Below are 18,058 nucleotides of genomic sequence, written 5' to 3' on the forward strand. Positions count from 1 at the left end.
CCAAAAAGTACATTCAAACGTATATGTAATTTTACATTTTAACGTAAATAATGGCTAAATTTAAACATATTTGCAAGTAAATTCAAACCAGTTGTTTTAGCTGTTGAAAAATGTTTACTCCATATTGGCAGCTCCACGCTTCTGTAATAACACATTTCAGGCCAATCTTGAAATTTCTGTTTTGTGAGTATGCTGTGTTTAAAAATATCCAGTGAACAACATTCTTAACATAAGTGCCTGCTGCACAATGGAATCCATCCAATATGAAAATTTAAAAGATAATTCCAATATATATACAGTACATAATTTTATATAAAAAAAACAGCATGTTATGCTTGTTAAATGAAGCTTCCCACTCAAAACAGGACACTGCTAGCTTAGGTACTTTAAACCTTGCAAAACCTCCAGAATAAATATTTATTTGGTAGCACCTATGTTACCTTTGACCTATTATATAACAAAACATAATTTCAGCCGTTTGCCCTCATGGTGAAAAAAAAATTGAATTTGTAATTAGTGTTATTATTTTACAAACCATTCACACTTCTCATTTGTTGTACTAATGTTGTACTAATATATGTTATTTATATTAAATACACACACACACACATTATATATATATATATATATATATATATATATATATATATATATATATATATATATATATATATATATATATACACACTTCTCAAATATTAATATATTTTGTTATTTATATTAAATATATATATAAATGCCTTTAATATCACTACATCTGCACAAGTAAAAGGTATGAAATTGTATATATTATTTATTAAATCATTGAAACTCCCAAAATTATTAAAAAAATCTATTGTTTTTATATATATATATATATATATATATTATATATATATATATATATATATATATATATATATATATATATATATATATATATATATATACGTATATATATAAAATCTATTGTTTTTATATATATATATATATATATATATATATATATATATATATATATATATATATATATATATACATACACACCGAGAAACGTATTCCAAAATTAATAAAAAGTTATTTTTTAATTGACCTCTGATTTCAAACAGCAGCTTGTTTTGCTCCAGCAACTTGGTTTGAAATCTAGTGTTCTCACTTTCAAAGTAGAACCTTCATCCTTGATAGTAAACATTGGCTAACGAGACAGAAGTGAATAGTTTGAGAAACAACATCAACAGTCTTTTTCTCCACGAAAAAGGGTATATTTAGAAATATATTAATGTTATTAAAGAAAAAAAAAACCTGAAGTGTTATTTGGGAAATAACAGGGAAAACAACTCATTTCTTTTAGACTGCATTTGTATGTTTATGCATCAAAATTCCTCCGCGTAGGTTCCTAACTTGGATGCTAGCAAGACTAGCGTGAAAATACACACACACACAAAAAAAATCCTCCCTGGTCCATAGGTTGTTTTTTTAAACCTCGGTATACACTTTTTGTAACTTATTTACATAAAAGATGGGGAGGAGGAGGGTGTTCTTTTGGCAGGATATTTACTTAATCCTGTAGGTATCCCCCAAAAATTGAAGTCTCAGTAGTTTCAAGTCAGGATAAAAAGCAGAGAGCTCATCCGTCCCCACAAAGGTGGTCTCGCTCCTCGTGCAAACACAGCATCCAGTTTGGAATGCGCCCGGCCTGTCCTTGAGGTCCATCCAGAGAACAATACCCTGATTCAGGTGCATTTTTTTTTGGTTCCACCTGCCATCCATCTGAGATTTAGTGAATGTTGTACTTTGTCTCCAGCTCCTCGGCAACCCGCCCGAGGTGCATGTGTCTCAATTTCAGCAAAAGCTCCTGCAGCAATGCCGAGTGCAGGAGTCCGCCACGACCTCCTCCTCCTCCTCCGCCGCCGCCGCCGCCACCCCAGGCCTGCGAGCCCCTATCCGCCCAGGCTTTCAGCATTTGATAATGGGCCTCCTTGCTGGCGCGGTGGTCCAGCTCGGCCCGCTCGATGACGGTCTCGGTCACGCCCAGGGATCGCACCAGCTGCTTGACCTGCTGCACGGGGACCAAGTCCAGCACCGTGTAGATGAGGTCATGGGCTATGGGGAGATGAGAGCGCAAAGATGGTTTAAGGGGGTGTCAGTGAGCAAATGTACCCCTGTGGGTACGTGATGGCACTTTGGGGGATATGTGAGATTTTAACTGGTTTTCTGCAGGTTTCCAAACTCTACCGTAAATTTTGGACTGTAACCGCTACTTTTTTTCTCATGCTTTGAACCCTGCAGCCCTAGTCCAGTGCAGTTTATCTGCAGATATTTTTTTTTTTACCAGCCACAGGGGGGGCATCGTGCCAGTAAACAAAGAAAGACAGAAGATGGCACTATGAAAGTGTTGATTTTGTGCTTGAAATGCTATTTTACTTGCCAACAAGAGCACTCTCCACTAGTAAACAAAACAGGCATGTTACTGTCGCGTTGGTGCAGTATTCTAACAATCCGAGTGTGTCTGTGTTATGTTGAAGATATGTTGGTGCAAAGCTTATTTCCAAATATGCAGACATGTACAATCTGTGTTGAAGGCATGGTGTTGCTCTACCAGGCAGTTTGAAAAAAAAAATAATAAATAAAAATTGGAAAAAAAAAACATGTACCATCTGCGTAAATAGTTACAACCTGCGTCTTATAGTGTGGTGTGGCCTATACACAAAATACGGTAATTTGTTGCTTTTATATGCCGTGACAGGAGCAGTGCATTTTTCTTTTCAAAGAAAGACCAAATTAATTGGAAAATGAAAAGCATTATATGCTTTCTTTTTTTTTTAAGTGTTATACGGATGCATAATTATATAGCAGGCTGGCCAGAAATTAACACAAGTTATACAATCAATCTTCTGGAGTTGCTGAATAAAATACATTTAGTTTTTACTGGCCTCTTATTTCAAAACGTGTGACTCCCAGTCTGTTGCGTGCTACAAGGTCCAAACACTTACTTTTAATCTCCAGCGGAACGCAGTCGGGCAGTTTGGCATTGTTAGGCACTGTGGTCTCAGGGCAACCGATCACCGTTATGAATGACACTTCCTCGTTCTCAAACAGCGGCTGCCACGTGATCGGACAACGCAGTGTTAACGGAACTTCACGCGTAACGCACGCGCACGCAGTTGACGTACCTCCGACGACTCCGGCGACGCCTCCGACGTTTGGGGCGATGATTTGAGAAGCGCCTTTTTGGTCAAGCGCTTGACACCCATATAAATAATGAGCAGGATCAACATCATCACAGCCACAACCACTACAGCAGAGAGAATTTGAACAAGGTATCCATTTCCACTTTCTCCAGGATCTACAGAGACACAAGAAGGACTCGGGTTACTTAAAATCTTGTCTACCGACATTCTTTGCTTTATTGTGTCGTTACTTATGATTTAAAATGCAATTTAAGAATTGTGTAAAAAGTATGAGGGCAAGAGGTGTATTATTCTTCCCTTGGTATGACCCCGCAGTAGCTAAATGACAGCACTTATTCACAGTAATTGACTCAAATGTGTAAAACCGTTGGAAAAACATGAAAACGTGTAAAATACTAAAATAAAATACAGCACAACAAAATGCTGTGACCCCCTCGTTTGGTATATGATCAATAGTAGACTAAGCTAGCATGCTAACGTTCGCTAATACGCTAGTACTTAGCTTAAATGCTAATCGCTAATACAATGCCGGCCGCTCGTTATCTTAAATGCTAACAGTAAATAATAATTTGTAGCAACTCTCTAATACAAATTTAAATTGAATATACCCTATTTATTTATACTAAGTAAATAGCACACAATTATTTTACAAAATACATAAATACCAGCTGTGCTTTGCTAAGGACACAAAGCTGCGGTCAAACAGGAAGTTCCTCATGCAACGACATCCGTTTTGATTTTCACAATAAAATGTAATTTCGCGCTTATAAAATAAAGCAGTACAGTATAGCTATATTTACTGTAAACAAAACAACTACTGGGAAAAAAGAACTACAAACTATTTTAGCCTGTGGGTTAGGGTTATTTTTAAATAGTTTGGAAAGAATACAGGAAATATATAACACAAAAAATATATAACGTGTACTTCAAGTGTACTTTGAGTATTACATTATATGTTTAACTTTTAAACCAGCATAAAAAAAACCTGCCAAGAAAGTATTGCATTAGCTTTTTAAAACTGCAGTTGTGCGTCATTACATTCATTAGTGTGTGTGCATCTTGAGACAAGTCAGACAAACGTTTTTGAAAAAAAATAGTGTAGTCTAGTGTAGTTGGACGTGTGGTGGAGCCTCAACAAGCCAGGACACATGGCATGACACATCGTTACTCACACATAGGGGCTGAATGCACAAAGTATCATTGTCATACTGCAAGTGTCTTTACATGAAAACATGTTAATTGCTTGCTTGTGGCAACATGCGCTCACATCATGTGGAGACTGATAAACTCATTAAAATATTAGAAAGTGTGGCAAAAAATGCCATATTAAATTGAAGACATTCGTGTAATCTAGTGGTTTCAGTACTTACCCTCTGATTTATGGGAAGGAAGCGACTTGCAAAGATGTCTGCAATCTGCTACGCAACTGTGGAAAAGACAGAGGAAGTGTGTTTTTCAACTACAGTAAAAAATGAGAAAAATATTATCATACTGAACATTAAAGTCCCTGTCATGTCAAAATAAAAATAAGTCGCAAATTTGACACATAGAGATGAGTGTTGTTAACAGGCCTGCCAAACTGGATTAAAAAAAAAAAAAGGCCAAATATGTATAGTTGATTCTACGCCAATCCACAAGCTAGCGAGCAAAGGGGATAGCTAAGGCTAACATCATACTATCTCGCTAGTAAGCTAATCTCATACATGTTAGCTTGTGTGCAAGTCATACAACGTGGTTTACGTCACAATTTTGCTTTTAGGTCAGAACAGTAGAAAAACGTTTTTTATTTTATCATTCCTGATTGCTAATGGGCTAGTAAACTCACATCTTACCATAACTGCTAGCAAGCTAGTGAGCTAATCTCATACTTGCTTGCTAGTAGGCAAGCGAACTAACTAACTAGCCTGCTAGTGGGTCAGCTAAGGCTAACGTCACACCATCATTGCAGAGTTCATTGGGCTGAACGATAACAGCTCTATTTTGGAACGTTCATCTCTTAATAAACTACTTTTATAAGCTAGTGGGCTAGCTAAGGCTAATGTTATAATATATAGCCAATCACATACCTGTTTTTTGGAAGAGCAACCTAGTAATACTATAATCATAATCATACTAATACATACTAATCATACAATAATTTTTGCAAGCTCGTGAGCTAATCTCATAGTAGCTTACTAGCAAGCTAGCAGGCTAACGTCAAACTAGCCTGCTAGCAGAGCTAGCCTTGGCATTGTTCAAAAAGCTTCATAGTCGTTTGTCCCATCGCATGCTCGATTTGCTTTAGTTCAATAAAAACATATTTTTTATCATTCTATTATTTGTATTATTTCTTTAATATATATCAATAAAATAAATAACTTTCAAATATCTTCCCACTGAAATCCATCATGACAAATTTAAATCTCATGCGAGCCCAGGAACGTCGTTTTTTCCAGGTCAAGGGTCGTTGCTAGGCAGAGTTCATCGGGCTACAAAGTATCATTTTCTCAATACACAATTTTTACTCTACCCTGAAAATAAAAACACGAAACAACACAATTTAAGTATCCGGTTTGGTATGAATGCATACAAGGGAACACTCCAGTCGTATTAATGTCAAAGTCTCAGTGACTAAATTTAGGCCGGAATAGCTTCTCTTTTCTTCTGCTGCTGATGGAAAAAGTTTCGGTTCAACAGAGCCACTTCCCCGTTGCAGTCTCCTCCTTAAAGAAATTAACAAAGCACACACACAAACACGCCCTCACCTCTTACATGGCTCGCATTTCCTGTTCACTCTGAAGAAATTCTCCTTGCACTCGCAAACTGTGTTCCTCTCCGAATTACCTGTACAGACAGTCATATTTTAAAAAACGTACAATCCATTGGCAATCAAATATCAAAACATGTCAAAACTGTTTTTTTTAAATCCCACACATTAAAATATGCCAGATTTTCCATTTGAATTTGGCTAAAAAACAAAGATACAAGCAAAAAAAGAATAAAACAGGCAATACAAGTTTGATAATTAGCATTAATGAGGCTATGTTAGCTATAGCAATCATCTGTGAAATGCGGGGAATGCAACTAACAATTCATTTAAGAAAAGATGGCAATTGGTTTTCAATTAAATATTGAAACACACACACACATATATACAACGTAAACTCAGAAGACTTACATTTTTGGACTTCCCTCTCATCAGAACTGCACGGCGTGCATTTACGGCACTCAGTTGTCTCCGAGTCGATGATGAAGACGTAGTAGCCGTCCTTGCAGCGACACACAGTGTTTCGGTCCCGTTTGCACTTGGATATTTCTACTTCATTCTTTTGCTCTATAGGGACAGACATTTGGAAAACACTCTGAAGCCGTTTGAGCAGCAATGCACAGCAAATGTTCATTAAAATGTTAATGTTAATTAGCCACGTGATTTTCTGAAAATAATACGATCAGTTTCCTCAAGACACCACTAGGGTGCATTTGGAAATGTATTTGATATTCTACCAGTGAGGATGATAATGATGATAATATCTTACCTTTGCAGGTTTTGCATCGCATGCAGTTAGGAGAGTAGTTCATCTGGTCCATAAACTGGTCATCGGGACACGGTGTGCAGTTACTCCTCATTCCCTCGGCGCTGCATTTTTCTACCAGTTTGAAACCTGTACATCGGAAGCAATAATTCAAATTCGCACAATTGTAATTCTTTTGTGAGGATTGGAAGTTTTGAATCTGAGCAAATGGCCATGCGGGGTCCCTCAAAGGTCAATCCTAGGTCCCCTTTTGTTCCTCGTTACCCTTCAGAACGCCAATGTCATCATTGCGGTGTCACAGCCAAAAGTCACTACAAAAGCAAACTAAACTACTGCGCTGATTAAGAGCAAATTAATTGGAAAATGAAGCAACTTATTGCTAAAGTGTTTCAGAGTGAATCTTTTGCAAAACGTTGGAAGTCTTTATTTTGTAACGTCACTAATGACAATACACATACGTATTGTCATTAGTGACATAATTTTTCCATCAGATAAAACACAAATCAAATAATAATAATAATAATGATACACAATCTATGTTTTGCTGTTGCTGGAAAAAATACACCTAGAGATACCAACACTTTACCATCAAATAAACACTTAAATCAACTTCCAGAGATTTTTTTTTTGAAATCAAAATTTTACTCTGCGATACAGTGACTGTTCAGTGTTTTAATAACGACAACTCACCTGGTGAACATTTGTTGCAACATATCCCATTTTCAGAATAGTCTCCGTACGGACACGTCTTCTCCTTGACAGTGGGAGCCTGCGCCGACGTGGGTGCGAGCACGCACTGTGAAAAAAAACAACAACAACAAAAAGACGATGCTGATGAGACGACATTTTGTTTTGCGAAAATTGATCAGGCTGAAATGAGAAGCTACTGACCGCCAACAGCAGTAGGATCCCACGGGAAGCCATTTTGCTGTCCCTGCAGCCCATCTCGGCCTTCCTAATGTTCACTCGAGTCCATCGGTGCCGGCTCACCTGTGATCAAAATAATTGTCATTAATAATAGATTCACTGGAATCGTCTGAAGCGCGCTCTATCAAGCAGAAAACATGATGCGTCACTCACAATTGGTGTTCGTTTTAAAATTCACATAAAGAAGAAAATAGAGCTGACAGTTGAAAATACGAGCGATGCAGCAAGAAACAAACAAACAAAAAAAACTGGACACAAACGAGGATCATTAAGTCATTTGAAGAGGAAACTCTGGTTGGGCTGGTTCAAACAATGTACCACCACCACATAGTTGCTTGAAAACACCTCTCAAAGGCGTTTCTCTTGGCAGCCGCACGATTATTCCAACCATTCCAAAATGTCGCAGTATCAGCGTTCAAACTACGAGACACATTTACATGAAAAATTGTGTTTTAAAAAGACTTACTAAAGTGCATGAGCATCACTGCTTAGTCAAAAGAAGTCTGTAGTTGAATATGCAGTGAATATGAATAACATTCTAATACACATGTATTCTTGTTCTTATTACTAATGTTAGTTATTTTTATTCCATTTTGAAGAGGTTATTTTTTAGAAGGGGATATTTTTATTTAGTTATTCAATTTAAGAGGTAGATTGGCATGACTGTTGTTTTTTTCCAAGTTTAGCAATCTGAACTTCCAGGAAATTACTATTATTGTATTTGTGTTGCATTTTACTCACTTTACTTATTTATTACAAAACCTACACTATCTGTAGAGCTAAATTAGCATTTACATTATGTACTGCAAATGGGACAGACTGAGATATGTCACGTCAACTAACTTTTCATTTATTTTTCCAAGATGCTTACGTTAAACGAGGTACAAAAAAAAAAATCAAGTCAGCCGAAAGACAGGAGAGTTCGACCGGGGTATTACGCGTAAGGAGACGCACGGATTTCAATCAGGCGTAAAGTTGTCAGGGTGACGAATAAAAACATCGCTCGTTGACGGCGATAGATTCGAATGTAGTCTGAAAATGAGGTATTTTGTTTCGATCGTCTCAGGTCGGTTTCCGGTTTGAGCGGCGCCCACGTGAAGGTGGAACGCTCGCTGACTCGGTGCGTAAAATCCCACTTGAGTTCGGCTCTTACCTGGACAACAAGTGTCAAGATCCGAAACGATCCCGATCCGGCTTTTAATTGTGGTTTTGCGATAAGCAACGCAAACAGGTAAACGCCGGGACGAAAAGAACGCCGAGAGGAGCGAGGAGGCGGGACCTATTGACGGGAAATTGTTCAGAGACTCACGCAACAGTTTCAAGGAACACGGGGCACTTGGGCATTTAACCCTATCCGGACAACAAGTGGATGGATGGATGGATGGAAGGATGGATGGATGGATGGATGGATGGATGGATGGATGGATGGATGGATGGATGGATAGATAGATAGATAGATAGAAAGCTAGCTTTCTAGCTTTATAGATAGATAGATAGATAGATAGATAGATAGATAGATAGATAGATAGATAGATAGATAGATAGATAGATAGATAGATAGATAGATAGATAGATAGATAGATAGATAGAAAGCTAGCTTTCTAGCTTTATAGATAGATAGATAGATAGATAGATAGATAGATAGATAGATAGATAGATAGATAGATAGATAGATAGATAGATAGATAGATATTTTATTAGCTAAAATGCTAGCTGGCTATGTAGATAGCTTTGCTTGCTATATAGATAGATAGATAGATAGATAGATAGATAGATAGATAGATAGATAGATAGATAGATAGATAGATAGATAGATAGATAGATAGATAGACAGACAGACAGACAGACAGACAGACAGACAGACAGACAGACAAACGGAAGGACAAATGAAGTAGATTGCGGAAAGACGGCTGCCGAAAAATTAGATCATTTTTGGTCACCCATGCTGTTAATGCTTTCACATGTTTTCATGTGAAAGCAAAGTAAAAAAATGGCAAAGTACAGAACAGCATCCCCCATCACCTACACAACCGTCACCAAGTGAGAATTAAAGGTCAGCTGACTCATCCACTATCAACAACAAACCTGTAAAAAAAACACTTCAACAATCAAATCATGCGAAGTAACACCGCTTCAACAATAAACCAATGCAAACTTCAGTAACAATAAATGACACATCGTTGAAAGATGCGGCTGACATTTCCAATTAAAAACCGAGCATTGTTTTGACCTCACTCTATCTCTTTATGATGAAAGCGTTTTCTTTTGTGTATTTAGCGTATTACTCAAAAAGCCACTGAATATAGTTCACCACCGCAAAGAAGTGGCGAGGATTCATACCCCGAAATGTCCTTGTGTCAAACTGGACATGTGACAGTCGCAACTGGCAGCAAACGCGCTCACGATCGTTGCGTTGACTCATCAAGTCAGACACTTCCTGTTTCGCACTTCACGTGTCATGGTGGAATTGAGTTCAAGCCGGTAGTGTACTGAAAAAGAACCACCATGACTAGCAAACGTTCAAAATGCCTCTCTGTGCTTTTTTTTTTTTTTTTTTTTCGCCCATACACTCATATCACAATAAATGAAGTCATGGTAGCTAGATGAGTATCTCTTTACCACCACGTGTATTTACAACTTTTTATGTTTCGCTTTATCATTAGGTGAAGCTAACACTTCATCATTGAAACTTTTTATTGCAAGTGAATACACCATGTGTGAAAAATCTGTGACATAGTGAGACCAAATTAAAAAAAAAAAACAACCTGCCGGTCATAAAGTTTTCACCTCAGATATAATTTTTGAATATATTGTAAAGACATAAAAGAGTGATTCATTTTTTAATCATCCGTGTCTAATTTATTAAACTTTGGAGCGACATTTGAAGTGGTATCTCCGAGTATATTTTATTCAGCAACTTCAGAAAGTCTGAATACAACTTAACATAATAAAGACACATGCTTTCTACTATAATGCAACTCAGCAATTGCTTCATGTTCCAATTAATTTGCTCTTAACTCATTCATTGCCAATATCACCTATAAACATCCATTTTCGCAGGCATTGAATGAGTTAATTATTTTACAATACATCGTTGACATGTATAGAAGAATAAAAATGCATTGCTCGCTGTAAATAACTAATTTAGTGGAAGAACATTTCACTCATTCATTGCCAATGACGGCTATAGACGTCCATTTTTTCTGGGCGGCATGGAATGAGTTAATTATTCTACGATATGTCGTTGGCATGTATAGAAAAATAATAACGCATTGCTTGCTGCAAATAACTAATTTAACTAACAACAGGGAGCTGAAATTTCACCCGGATGGCGACATCATTTCAAAGTTTGGACTGGCATGACCATTTTGCTATCACACTTCCAGAAAAGTGTCATCCCTTGGCTAAAATATCATGAGTGAAATGTGGACAAATTTGTCCAGAGAATGGACATAATACAACACAAGGGTAAAAGATGATACGACGCATCAAAACAGTTTCACTCCAGGCCTATAGGTGGCAGTAGTGTGCAGCACAACTTTCCACTCACAGTGCCCCCTTTTTATGTGGACAGTAACCAAGAAGCAAGAATAAACAACAAATCACACCTTTTTTTTTTTAGCTAAATGAAATCTCTCGGCTCACAGAAGATATTTTAAGGTTCATGAAGAGTGGCACTCATATATGTATAGTTAAAACGTAAAACAATCCATCAAAAGGTGGTCTAAAACGTTTTGAATGGAATGGCCAATTTTGTGTAAACCTGCTATCAAACTAACCAATCAATAAATGGAAAATGTTAGAGTATTTCTAGTTTGCATGCCGCCATTTGAATATTGCTTCATTGTGGTCATTTAGGACCCTGAGCGCTATTTGCTGACTCGAATCAATAGAGCTGCTTGTTTTGCTTGCTTTTGGACTTTAACATCAACTACAAAAAAAAAAAAAACCTACTACGATGTCAAACAAACAAACAACTTTGTCCAACTTTATATTAACTGGGTCAAACATAACCCGTGTTGAACCATAAAAGGTACGACCCAACTTTTTAGTTCTAAAAAACAAATTTTTACGTTCCAAAGAGTTGAAGAACCAAATAACAATAAAAACTGTTAGGTTAAAAAGGACCCAATTTGGGTCTAAAAGGGATATAGACTAACTATTTGGCTTGATTAGACCCCACAATCTAAAACCAATCAGGTAAAAAATAACCCATTTGGGATCAAACATGCATTGACCATTACTTTGACCCAGTTTTCTAGATTATTGTGCAAAAAACGTGGTCATTTTGCACAAAAAGCACCCAGAAAATTGGGTCGAATTGAAATAAGTATTGCATTACTCGTTTGACCCAAATCACTGCAGAAAACTTTGATAGTCTTCAGAATTCATTGTAATCTTCACAGTTTCAAGACAACCAGTGCAAGGAGTAGCAAAGCAGCCCCAGCTTCAGCCATATATATATATATATATATATATATATGTTTATGTTATTTATTTATTTGTTTTGGGGTGATGGCCTTCATCACGATCGAGTAAGTCAGACGTAGTTGCACAGCCATTAATCAGAATAAGTAAGTTCCTGGAGGATAAGACGAGAAGATTTTTGACAAATGTCAAGAGATGGCTGCGAGGGCCCCTGCAGATGCAGGTGGTCGCTGACGTGAAATTTGAAAGGCACCGTCCTGTCGCTGGGTTTCCACAATGAGTCAGAGTTGACATTTAAAAGTAGTCAAAGTCACACACTTGCGGGGCCCCTGTTCACTTTGACGGTTAGCGACGGGGGGCTCATGCTGCGGTTTTTGTGTTTCTTCATCCACGGTGAGTGCCACACTGCCAGTTTAAGTTTTGCTGCATTTCAGAAATTAACTCATTCACTCCCAGTGACGGATGTGCACGTCTTTGATCATTTTTTTACTGGACTGCATTAGGTCATTTCTACTTTGTGTGAAAATATGCAACTTGTGTTAGGCTAGCTTTTGTGTACTCTAGTTAAATTTGCTATATTAACTAACTAAGTATTGCATTTTAATAGCAACAATTTACGACAAGTCAACTCGTCATGCTTCAATAAACCAACTGAACCCAACACTAAGCACTAGGCAAAAAGTGACAAGGAAGAAATGTTGACTGAATCCGGGGCGGTGACTCGCTAGGTCTCGTGGCGAACAAGTGGCAGATGAGTGACAGGCTAGTAGAGGAAGCGAGAGTTATAATTGAGGTGTTTACAACCCGGATAAGGAAGCCATGAACTTGAAAACTCTGAATTATAATCATAATGTTATGATGATTTGCAGTATCATTGATGCTACAGCTACTAAATAAATTGTCACGTACGAAAAGCGTTGTTATCGTTGCCTGCAAAGAATGTAGCGACAATCAAAACACCAGTAGTGATTTTTGCTAGCTAAAAGCACATTTGAGTAAGTTTGATCGGTTCAAAAGTGATCAGTAGGAACAGGAACTCTATGAATGGAATCATTTATGTCTTAAATTGCCAGCTTACATGGAGAAGTTGAGTGCTGCTAGCCGCTAACGCTACTAGCATCAAATGCTGCTCATCGCTGCTAGCTGCTAATGTTGGAGCTGTCGCTAGTCATTGGCAACAGATGGACAACAGATGATAAGTGAGATTTTAGACCTATTTTAAGATCTTTTGCTGCTCACTTGCAGCTATTGTTGCTAGCTGCTAACATTGGAGTTGTTGCTAATCGCTGGTAATAGGCGCCATATAATACAATGTCAGTGTAATTAAGTCTTTTTTGATCATTCTTTATTAGCCTATTTAGCAACTGACGTTGATTTCAGGACAACGTAGTGTTGTTGACATCAGTGATGAGTCGAGCCAGCCATTGTGCTGTGAAACCTCACCTGCTTCTGATTTAAAAAAAAAAAGTGTACCAAGGCTTTGATGTCCTTGCAGCATTTGTAGTGGTTAGCTTGACTGCTTACTGACAATGTGCACTTGAATAAATAATTTTTTTTTAAGTTTTAATGGACCTATATTGGGGAAACTGAATGCTGCTAGCTGCTAATGCTACTAGCATCTAGCTAGTGCTGCTCATTACTGCTAATTGCTGGTGACAGGCGCTGTATTATACGTCAGCGTAATTAAGTCTTTTTCAAGTATCCTAAATTAGCATAGTTAGCAACTGAACTTTTTTCAGGACAGCGCAAGTCATGTTGACGACGGCGATGAGTCAGCCGGTAAGGCGCGACACGCTGCCAGGATCTACTTCAAAATAAGTATATCAAGTCAAGAATGTCATTATGTAGTTTGGGAAGTTTTTTTTTTGTTTTTTTTTAAGATGGCATCGTCACGTGTTGGTGGCGTGTTACTGTCATAAATAGCATGAACGCTTGTTTCTGCGGTTAGCTTAACTTCTTCCTGGCTGTGTACACAGAGGCACTCGAATTACATGGGAACTTGTTTTACCCCCAACGCTCTTAGACTAAATGTATTCAATCGAAATCTAATCTGTATTAAATCCATTTCTCCCTTTTCCTCCAGATGCGCACGCTCCCGCATCTTCTTTTTTCATTCCTTTGTAGCCTGTGCTTGTTCTCCTGGACGCTGTCCACGCAATGCAAGGACACGCAATACGCGTGGCCCGTGAAGAACCCGCAAAGCTGCTGTGACAAATGCCCGCCAGGTAACGCCGTCTGCGAGTAAACAATGGCGGCAGGTCAACCTACAGCAACTAGCGATCATTGTGTGTGTGTGTCGCAGGTGAACACATGACCCGGCGTTCTCGGACAACTTGCGAGATTGAATGTGGACGTTGCACGGGCCAACGCTACACCGACTCCTACAACGTGGAGATGAGCTGCAATGTTTGCACTATGTGCGACAAACGTGAGCGAACGATTTATTGGTATCTAATTATCAAACGTCAGAATATTTTTGAATCATTTAGATACCTTGTAAAGGCAATATGGTACTGTGCTACAATAATCGACCCAAATGACATCGTTCTAAAATGGATTTCTGCCTTTTAGCCAATATGGAGTACAAGTCCCACTGCCGAACTTTTCAGAACGCCGTGTGCAAATGCAAAGCGGGCTTCGGATGCGCAGATGACGCGTGCACGCGGTGTTCATTCATAGCCGCGACAGTCAAGTCCAACACCACAGGTAATCCCAAACATTTGTTCAAACACAGATACTAATATTGTTATATTGTCTGTCTACATGTGTTACCACACCATTTGTGTTCAAATATCTGTTGCTTATTATAACCACCGCAACCTCAATGCTAATTTCAGGAGCTCAGGCGCAGTTATAATTTCCTTGATAGTAAAGGATCTACTTGTAAAGATTGCTATATTATCAGTCTACATGTGTTGCCACACCATTTGTGTTCAGATATCTGTTGCTTATACTGTAACTACTGCAACATCACTGCTAGTTTCATCAGATTAGATGACGTTATTTGCCTTGTAAAATGGTGGAAAATAAAGGATTTACGAAATAGATTGCTGTGACTATTGTTATATTTTCTGTTTACAAGTGTTTTTTCTTTCTTTGTGTTTTAGCATTGAGCTAGCAAACGTTCAAGGTTATAAAGTTTGGATAACCAATGTATAATTCTCCTTTTATTTTTTGTTTTACAGTCATTTGTTGACAAAAAAACCCCCAAAACAAATGGCAATAAGCAGTCCATTTTTGCTTGCAAGTCAAGGCACAAATCAGCCAATTAGATGACTGTCAAAAACTTCAATTGTAAGCCGAGGTGTCGCATAAGAATGTTTGTGGTTTGTTACCGCAACAACACTGCTGTCACGCTTTGAAATTGCCTTCCTTATTCAAGTGTAAAAAAAAAGCAGCCATTACTGCCACTTAACCATGATAGATAGATAGATAGATAGATAGATAGATAGATAGATAGATAGATAGATAGATAGATAGATAGATAGATAGATAGATAGATAGATAGATAGATAGATGGATGGATAGATAGATAGATAGATAGATAGATAGATAGATAGATAGATAGATAGATAGATAGATAGATAGATAGATAGATAGATAGATAGATAGATAGATAGATAGATAGATAGATAGATAGATAGATAGATAGATAGATAGATAGATAGACTGCTAAGCTAGTTAGCTAAGAATTAACAAAGATACCTTAGCAAGCTAGCAAAAACAGATGGTACAAAGCTCATAAATTAGCTAAGAGATGGAATGAATAGATGTTCCCTATATCCTCCCACGAGCCAGCCAATTCATTTGTGTCCACGGTTGTGGACATTTGTTATCGCTTTTGACTCGTTTGAGATACCTTATTAAGTCCTAGCGCACCCCAGTAACAGATATCCTAGCCTTTCCAATGATATCTCACATGTTTGGCTGGTATGCAAATAACATCGTCTTGCTGAGACAAAATGGACACAAGAGTGGACGTAAATGAAAAGGCTGTCTCTCAGGAGGGTAAATGTCAATGCAACAAATTAAAACAAACTATTACACAACTCTTAAGGCTAATTGAGGAACGCTGGGACTGTATATGGTCCACAGGCCTAATTTTTTTTTTTTGTCTTTCAGATGTCAAGTGGCACTCAAGTGAAGTTCTCCCCGTGTGTGCCGCCAGTGCAGTCATTGTCCTCTTACTAGCCTTGCCTTTTCTAAGACGGATCAAATGGACACGCCGTAAGTACGATTAAACGGGAGAATCTTATAATATGACCTTTTGTGTATAATTGAAGATAATTAAGCAAGCTTGCTTTGTGTATCGTTGCTGTGGTTATTAAAAGTCAAACCGGTTGCAGCTCTGCCGGGCACAGAGGAGGAAGTGGAGGCGTCCAAGCCCGTCCAAGAAATGAACGGCAAATGTGAACAAAGTCCGGAGGTTTGATTTGTTCATGAACACACTGCCAGCGGTTTGTTTGTTTTGTTTTAAGGACAAGAAGAGGGAACGCGCAACATCAAAATTTGAATGAATGTTAAAGGTGCACATTGTTGTCTCAAAGTTTTCGTTTTTCTTAAAATATCGTGGTTAAGAAGTCTAGTCCAGAAAAAAAAAAACAGGCTTAATCCGGCCCGCAAGATGATTTTATAAAGAATAAAAATGAGCTGAATTTTTTCTCAAGACACGATAAATGAAATGTTTTATGATTGATGATAATGTTAATGTTTGAGGCTTAATAGCGATGTTGTGCTTGTACTGTTTTTTGACAGTAGTAAAAAATAATAAGCAATTTGAAGCTGTTGTTTTAAAGTTATATAAATCTATACCATGATTTTATTGGTCCGGCCCATTTAGGAATATATTTTGGCAGCTAAAACGATTTTGCTTTAACGAAAGCAAATGCAAATAGCACGATTTTTTAAAATCATTATAGTTCACAACATTCAATGTTATTTTAATCAGTGAAAACTACCAATCATGACAACAAAAATTAAAACATTAAAAAAACATTTAATGAATGAAATAAAGTATTTTTTTTAAACTAACGACAGCTGACAAAACAAAGTAAACATTTCGAGGCAATAATTAGCGTTTGGGATCACTATAAAAATATTCCTTCGCGGAACACTTTTGTTAATTACAAGGAGGTGTACGCTTCTAATTATGCGCACGGTTGATGCTAAAATTGTCCAAAAGTGTCTGCATGCACTGCGGCACTATAACGCCTCTCACAGGTTAATTTTGGTACTACAATAATTTAAGAGATAAATGATGATGACGCTAAAAATATATTGAAAAAAAACAGTTACGTGGTTGAAAATGTGTTTGTGTATTCCCCACTTTGCTGGATTCGGATGTATTTTGTGTAGTTGATCAATTTTGTGATTTGTTTCTTTATGTATGGGTTTCTTTGACGAAAGAATAAAATCGGTTTTTAAAATAAACATCTAAGGTTTAAATGGATTACAGTACTTGATTGTGTGAAAATATCTATGCTTGTATAAGCTGCGACAGTGAAATGGAAAAAAAAGTCAGCGTGTACTACTGTACTTTACTTCTATAATTAGGTAAGTATCGCCCTCTAGTGGTATCAACTGTAATTTTTTTTCTGTCAAGATGTGTTGAGATGTTTTAGAATTTTAGATAAATTCAGACAATAGAACGGAGCCCACTATTTAAAGAGCTAAATACATCACAATGTCATGAACCTTTGTCATACACTAGTTATTCAATCGAAAATGTGAAACTCACTACAGTAAAGTGAAATAATATGCTAAAAATCTAAAGATAATTGTACATATTTACCATTTCAAGGAATTTGATTGTTACGCGAGAAACATTCAAAAGGGAAACCACATGACTACCAATATGGCATTCTAAAAATATTTTCCTGTAGAATATGCAGCTTTTCATTTTCGAAAACACTAAATTAAATGCACCTGCACATTATATATATATATTTACATGTTTTTTTCACACTTCCTCTGCACATACATACATTTTTGCTCATTAAATATATTTATTCTATAGAATCA

General features: G+C 37.3%; 2 protein-coding genes across 2 annotated transcripts; one reads left to right on the plus strand and one right to left on the minus strand.

Annotated features, from left to right (window-relative positions):
• Positions 1 to 1,439: 1,439 nt before the first annotated feature.
• On the minus strand, positions 1,440 to 8,905 carry tnfrsf1a (tumor necrosis factor receptor superfamily, member 1a). The gene is made up of 10 exons (XM_088410671.1): positions 8,763 to 8,905; positions 7,574 to 7,672; positions 7,373 to 7,478; positions 6,686 to 6,811; positions 6,328 to 6,483; positions 5,915 to 5,993; positions 4,541 to 4,596; positions 3,153 to 3,325; positions 2,973 to 3,081; positions 1,440 to 2,082 (listed from the first exon to the last, which is right to left on the minus strand). The coding sequence occupies exons 2-10, from the start codon at positions 7,625 to 7,627 to the stop codon at positions 1,757 to 1,759; spliced, it is 1,185 nt and encodes a 394-aa protein (XP_088266797.1). The 5' UTR covers positions 7,628 to 7,672; positions 8,763 to 8,905; the 3' UTR covers positions 1,440 to 1,756.
• A 3,463-nt stretch (positions 8,906 to 12,368) lies between these two features.
• LOC148426096 (tumor necrosis factor receptor superfamily member 5) lies at positions 12,369 to 17,401 on the plus strand. Its single transcript, XM_088409629.1, has 6 exons — positions 12,369 to 12,430; positions 14,121 to 14,262; positions 14,340 to 14,465; positions 14,609 to 14,743; positions 16,160 to 16,264; positions 16,384 to 17,401. Exons 2-6 carry the CDS (start codon positions 14,121 to 14,123, stop codon positions 16,467 to 16,469), a joined length of 594 nt encoding a protein of 197 aa, XP_088265755.1. The 5' UTR covers positions 12,369 to 12,430; the 3' UTR covers positions 16,470 to 17,401.
• The last annotated feature ends 657 nt before the right edge of the window (positions 17,402 to 18,058 follow it).

Source organism: Hippichthys cyanospilos, chromosome 3 (assembly GCF_059441005.1).
Source record: "Hippichthys cyanospilos isolate Australia breed blue-spotted pipefish chromosome 3, RoL_Hcya_1.0, whole genome shotgun sequence".
NCBI classification, from domain to species: domain Eukaryota; kingdom Metazoa; phylum Chordata; class Actinopteri; order Syngnathiformes; family Syngnathidae; genus Hippichthys; species Hippichthys cyanospilos.